General features: G+C 53.4%; 1 protein-coding gene across 3 annotated transcripts; it reads right to left on the bottom strand.

The window, feature by feature from the left end:
• Positions 1 to 1,538: 1,538 nt before the first annotated feature.
• Positions 1,539 to 6,109, bottom strand: MYD88 (MYD88 innate immune signal transduction adaptor). Of its 3 annotated transcripts, none has more exons than XM_033864591.2 (5): positions 5,741 to 6,105; positions 4,723 to 4,857; positions 4,146 to 4,326; positions 3,870 to 3,961; positions 1,539 to 3,604 (listed from the first exon to the last, which is right to left on the bottom strand). In XM_033864591.2, exons 1-5 carry the CDS (start codon positions 6,066 to 6,068, stop codon positions 3,450 to 3,452), a joined length of 891 nt encoding a protein of 296 aa, XP_033720482.1. In that variant the 5' UTR covers positions 6,069 to 6,105; the 3' UTR covers positions 1,539 to 3,449. The 3 variants fall into 3 exon arrangements, with proteins under 3 accessions (XP_033720482.1, XP_033720483.1, XP_033720484.1); XM_033864592.2 differs by having other exon boundaries at positions 3,443 to 3,604; positions 4,165 to 4,326; positions 5,741 to 6,109; XM_033864593.2 differs by having other exon boundaries at positions 3,443 to 3,604; positions 3,870 to 3,912; positions 4,137 to 4,326; positions 5,741 to 6,108.
• Positions 6,110 to 6,135: the final 26 nt, after the last annotated feature.

The raw sequence follows: 6,135 nt of genomic DNA, 5'->3' as shown, positions 1-6,135 counted from the left end.
GTCTTAATTGCAGCACGCGGGATCTTTTTTTTTTTTTAGTTGCGGCATGTGAAATCTGGTTTTTTTTAGTTGCAGCCTGCGAACTCTTAGTTGCGGCATGTGGGATCTAGTTCCCTGACCAGGGATTGAACCCGGACCCCCTGCATTGGGAGCATGGAGTCTTAGCCACTGGACCACCAGGGAAGTCCCCCTTGCCCATTTTTTAATTGGGTTGTTTATTTTTTTGTTGCTCTCACATATTTTGTATATTGACCTCTACTGGATATATGACCCCAAAATATCTTTTTATAATTGATGTGTTTGAACCAGGATACAGCAAAGTCACACTATATTTGTATATTTTATTGTCTAATCTGGAGGAAATCCCTGTCCCTGTTTCTTTCCCTTGCCCTTGACTTGTGGCAGAATCCAAGTCCATTGTCACGTAGATTTGTAATTTTGTGTTTTACCTTTGCTGCTGCCCTCCAAAATTTCCTGCTTTTGCCTTGGATAATTTCATCAGTGAATTTTCCCTTTAGGAAAGAGAATTTCTCTATCAAAAGTTCCTAGGGGACTAAAACAAAAATGAGAAGAGGAAGCTTTCTCAGTATCTGGGAACTTACCTATGGGGAGGTGGGCACTGGAGGAAGGTGAGAGGGGTGTGAGGATTAGATGGGGTTGAGCTGAGCGCTTTCAGGTCACCATCTTGACCTGAGAGAACAGGGGCTTTCCCCATGACGTGACTGGTGTTGCCCAGAGAGCCCTCTCCATGACCAGGAGCAGACCCAAAGACTGTCCCCCCAGCCATGGGGCACAAGGCAGATCCCAGGGGCCCTGCTTGGACCACACTGAGGCTTTGTTCCCAAGGGGACACTGGAGAGGACGGCCTGGCCTCAGGGGGACTTTCTAGGAGTCCTGAATGTACAGAGGCAAGGCTGGGAAGCCTCCAGCATCCAGGAGGCTCAGGAGCCAGGACGTGGTAACAGAGAGACCAGTGAGAGAAAAGCTGTGGTCGCTGAAAATATCTGGGCACTCTAAAAGGTCACCAGAGTTCTCTCTGGGATTAGGATTATGGGCATTTTTTCCTTCATATTTTCTAATTTTTCTCAAGTGAACAGTGAAAAAGTCGTGCGTTCTATTTAAAAATAGATCGATCCTTTCAGGATTAACACAGATATGCCCAAGGATGGCCATTACTGGTAACAACAGCGTTCTCCGGAGATCTGTGATCTGGAGTGGGGACTCTCCAGACTCTCCTGGGAGCCTAGAAGAGCAGCCCCTCCCGCTGGCCGGCCCAGGACCCAGGGGTGTGGGACAATCCCCAGAAGACCAAGCTTGGCAGAGGCAAGCAGAGTCCCCAGCGTCGGTAGCTGAGCTGCTGTTTACAGTTCTGCCTGCAGCCCTGGTGAGGCTTGGACCCTGTGAGGAGGACCAGCCTTAAGGAAGTTCCTGGCAAACCCACTGGAACCTACCCAAGGGCCCAGTTTCATGTACCCAGGAGAGCGTTATCCCAAGTTACTGCTTCCAAACTCCTTCCAGACACAAATGAAACCTGCTACTCCCAAAGTAGAGAACTCTTTATTATAAACCTAGGATACAGAAGGGGAAATTACAGACTGAGGCATTTCTCAGCTCTCTTTGAAATTCTCACAATGAATACAAACAGGTGTGAAAGATACTTTTTTTTTAAGTTAATTGTTTTTTGTCTTTATTGAGTTTGTTACAATATTGCTTCTGTTTCATGTTTTGGTTTTTTGGCCCTGAGGCACGTGGGATCTTAGCTCCCCGACCAGGGATCGAACCCACACCCCCCGCACTGGAAGGCGAAGTCTCAACCACTGACTGCCAGGGAAGTCCCTGAAAGATACTTTCTTGAAAGAGTTTTAAAATACTTCCCAGTATCAAAGTGGGGATAGGTACCTAGTAACTAAGTGCTTCATCAAGATTATGCAGAGAGGGGCCTCCAGTTCCTCTTGAGACCCTGAGGGAAGGTACTTGGTTTGCCCCAGCCCTTGCTGGAAGTGGAGCAGAGAAGGCATACATTTGCTATTAGATTTAGGGTCCTGGGTCCTATCCTGGCACAGAGACCTGAGACCATGACATTTTCTCCTTGAAGGAGAGCTTAAGGGAAACCAACGTACAAATCCCCCAAGGAGGGAAAAACAGCTGTCACAGCTAACTTGCTCTGTGAGTTCAAGCAGCTCTTTCCTCGCTCTGTGCTTCACTGAAGGCGTAAATGCTGGCATAATGGGTCCTTTCCAGAGTCTGGTTCCAATGAAGAGGGAAACAAAAAGAATACAAGATTGTCCCATCTTAGTCCAGGGTTAGGCCCCCTCTGTGGTGGGACTGTCCCACCCAGCTGTTCCTGGCAGCTGTATCCAGGGAAATGTGTGCATGAAGATGCCTGTATGTGTGTGCATGAGGGTGCCCGTGCATGTATATATGTGTCTCTGTGTGTGAGCTTCTATGTGTCCATGTGCCTACAAGCTTTGGGGCAAGAGGCTCTTGTGTGGTCACTGTTTGTAAACTAGTCCCAGCAAACAACTTTGTAAGGCAATTAAGTACAAAAGATTGGTGGGAAAGTTCTCTGTGGGTGGCCCAGGGAGGAAGGCTTCCTGCTCACACCACCATGGTGACCTAGCTCCAGAACCCAAACTTGATGGAGATGCCAGAAGACGGGATCCCATCTCATGCAGGGCAGAGCTGAGAGCAGGACCACAGGCACTCAATAGGTGGAAGTGAAAAGCAGCCCCAGACACTCAGGCCAGTCTCTTGGGGACTTATCACAGTGCAGAGGCTGGGAGGAGTCAAAGAGGCAGATGAGAGGTGGACCCTTGGGGAATCAGGCTCAATGTAGGACCTCCCTATGCTAGGCCAGGCTGCTTCCTCATTTGTCCCCGGGGCAGGAGGAAGTGGGATGTGAGGTGGGGCAACAGGGCCCCAAAGCATCCGTAGGCACCATTGTGGAAGCAGCTGCCCCAGCAGTGCCATGGTCCCAGCAGTGGCCAGCACGTTGCCCAGGCAGCTAGCTCTCTCTCAGCCAAGATTTGTCTCCTGTCCCCAGGAGACTCAGAACAGTGCTTCACCGTTTCCCACAATCATTCGAACACAGCTACTGCCTGTTCTCCTCACCCTACTTAGTTCTCAGGTGGAGAAACTGAGGCCTAAGATGTGTGGATGGGTCAGAGCTGGCTCTTCTGGTCTTCCTCTTAGTCCCAGCTGGCTCTGGTTTTTACTGTCCTGGCTGATAACAGCAAGTGGGCATGCCACTTGCAGCCACATGTTCTATGCAGGACATGAGATGTGATGTCCAGATATGTACAATGGCTGCAGCTGTGTCTGTGGAGTTGGCATGTCCAGGAATCAAGAGGCCAGTGGAGCACAGATTCCCCATACAAGTGCAGGCGGAGGCAGGGGTAGAAGTACATGTACAGGCAGATAGATGCACACACCCAGGGACTCAGGGCAGTTCAGGGCAGGGACAGGGCCTTGGCGAGGCGAGTCCAGAACCAGGACTTGGTGCAGGGGTTGGTGTAGTCGCAGATAGTGATGAACCGCAGGATGCTGGGGAACTCTTTCTTCATTGACTTGTACTTGATGGGGATCAGTCGCTTCTGATGGGCACCTGCAAGCCAAAGGGTACAGAGCTGGCACCAGGCTCTCACAGTGGGGTGGGACCAATCCTCAGTCCAGGGGTTAACAACATCCCTCTCCCAACTAAGCACCCCTGGTACATATTCAGCCACACAAAGGGCACTCATGTGCATGCACACTTATGTGCAGAGACCTGCCCAAGTTCCTTGATGCTCTACCCGTGGCCGATGGTGAGGGAAGGCTGGCATCTTGAGGCCCCGCCCACTTCTCTGTGGCAAAGGCAGGGCTGAGCTTACCTGGAGAGAGGCTGAGTGCAAACTTAGTCTGGAAGTCACATTCCTTGCTTTGCAAGTAATCATCAGAGACAACCACCACCATCCGACGGCACCTAAGGGAGAGTGGGCAGGCTATAGGCACCGTGGTGACCTAGTTCAGCATACCCCCAGGGGACAGCCTTGGGAGGAGCCCACTGTGCCCAGGCTAGACAGGGTCCAACTGGGAGGATCCCAGCATTGGGATCCCTGGCAGGGCTTTGTACAACCACCCACTTGCCCCCTGGCCACCTAGCCAACCTCTTTTCAATGAGTTCACTGGCAATGGACCAGATGCAGGTGCCAGGCAGGACGTCGCGGTCAGACACACACAACTTCAGCCGATGGTTTGTCTGTTCCAGCTCCCGGATCATCTCCTGTACAAACTGGATATCGCTGGGGCAGTAGCAGATGAAGGCGTCAAAACACTCAGGCATTTGCCCTGGGTGCAAAGCACAAGGGTGATGGTCAGAGCCCTACAGGAAGGCTGGGGAGGAGCCCAGCCAGGTGCCCCCAGCCTAAGCGCCCGTGATCCTGGACCCTACACAATCCTGAGATGACACTACTCAGAGAAAGTGCCTTTCCCAGGAGCGGAAAGATGAGCACCTTCTTACCACCCCAGGCCAAACCCTAGGTTGACGATGAGATAGACACATCATTTCATGAAAATCTCATACCAAAACCAGAGGTAGGACTTTATTATTCCCATTTCTTAGGAAACTGAAGCTCAGAGAGATTAAGTGACTTGCCCAAGGTGCCACAGTCCATCTGCTTTCAACATCCATACTTTTAACACCACAATGTCCTATGGCCCAGGGGGGCAGTACTGGGCCCTTACCCAGGGGGTCATCGCAAATGGTGATGCCCGCCGGATCTCTCGTCCGAGGAATGCTGCTGTCTACAGAGTCCACCTGTAAAGGCTTCTCAGATGCCTCCTGCTGCTGCTTCAGAATATACTTTTGGCAATCCTCCTCTGTGGGGAAGAGACAAGGTGTGGCCAGCTCCCCGCAGGTACCCCACGCCTCTACCCACGGTCAGGATCCAGCCCCTGTCCCACCTCCCTGGCTGTGTTGTCCTCCAGGGCTTCTCTAGCCCAGTGGTGCCATCCACAGTTCAACAGCTCTGAAAAGATGAGCTTCCACCTGGCTCTGGTCATCCTAAAGGGACGTCAGTGGTGTTCTGGCCATGAGGGAAGCCATCAAGGTCAGGCTTATGTCTCTATCCCATTGCCCTCCACTCCCCCACCCCCCACCCCCCGCTCCGGGCTCCCGAGAATAGAATCCAAGGTATGCTTCTTTTAGGATCCACGGCTGATGTGAGCAGGGCATGTAGGAAGAGCTCAGGAGACCTGGTGATTATGTGCAGCGAGGGCAGCAGCCCCAACCAAGTGGGCCACTGTCCCCATGCCTGTGCAGGTATGGGTCAGCAAGTGGCAGGAAGGGGTGCATTTTCCAGGGACCTGAAGTTTCCAAAGACTGTCAGCTTTCAGTCCCTTACCTGCCGGTTGCTCTACATACTTGAAGCAATTCCAAGCCCCCCACAGAGGACCCCTATTCTGACTCCTGGTCCTATGTGAAAGCCTTTGTCTAAGCTGTTTCCTTGTGCCTTTTCCGGCCTTCGCCTTCTTTCTCTAGTCCCTATCATCCCACGTATGGAAAGAGGGAACTGGTCTTGCACGGTTCCCCCTCTGCAGGCTGCCTCCAGTGTCCCCCTTGCCACCCCAAAACTACTCCCTCCCCCCCGCTCTCCCCGCCTCCAAGACAGGAAAGGTGGGACGGATGCTGAGGCCAGTTATGGTCAGCCCCTTCATCCGCACCCCCACCTCGGATATGAGGCCCGGAAGGGGGCGTCCTCACCGATGCTGGGTCCCAGTTCCATCAGCAAGTCGTCGCGGCCCAGCTTGCCGAGGAGCTCGAGCAGGCGGCCCACCGAAGCGCCGGGTCGTCCCTGCCACTCGTCCAGAAGGCTGCCCGTGGGGTCGGCATGCGTCTCCAGCCGCCGGATCTCCAAGTACTCGTAGCCGATCTCCTCCGCCAGCGCGGTCCAGTCGGCCGCCACATGCGCCCGCAAGTTTAGGAAGAGCGACAGGCGGCGCCGCACTCGCACGTTGAGCGCTGCCAGGGGCAGGGAGGACATGGAAGGGGTGGGGGGCGCGGAGCCCGCGTCCGGACCTCCTTCCGCCATGGCGGGCCGTCACGCAAAGGCGCGTCGTGGGTCTGTGCTTCCTCCTTACCCTACCGCCACCCCGCCC

Source organism: Tursiops truncatus, chromosome 10 (genome assembly GCF_011762595.2).
Source record: "Tursiops truncatus isolate mTurTru1 chromosome 10, mTurTru1.mat.Y, whole genome shotgun sequence".
Lineage (NCBI taxonomy): Eukaryota > Metazoa > Chordata > Mammalia > Artiodactyla > Delphinidae > Tursiops > Tursiops truncatus.
The sequence above is the reverse complement of the archived record's forward strand: the minus strand, read 5'-3'. Positions and strand labels throughout refer to the sequence as shown.

Excerpts from the sequence above, each read along its gene's own strand:
- MYD88 (XM_033864591.2), bottom strand. The coding sequence starts at position 6,068 with ATGGCGGAAGGAGGTCCGGACGCGGGCTCCGCGCCCCCCACCCCTTCC. Across the intron at positions 4,858-5,740 it reads GGAACTGGGACCCAGCATCG|AGGAGGATTGCCAAAAGTAT; the intron begins GTGAGGACGCCC and ends TCTTCCCCACAG. Across the intron at positions 3,605-3,869 it reads TGCACTCAGCCTCTCTCCAG|GTGCCCATCAGAAGCGACTG; the intron begins GTAAGCTCAGCC and ends TTTGGCTTGCAG.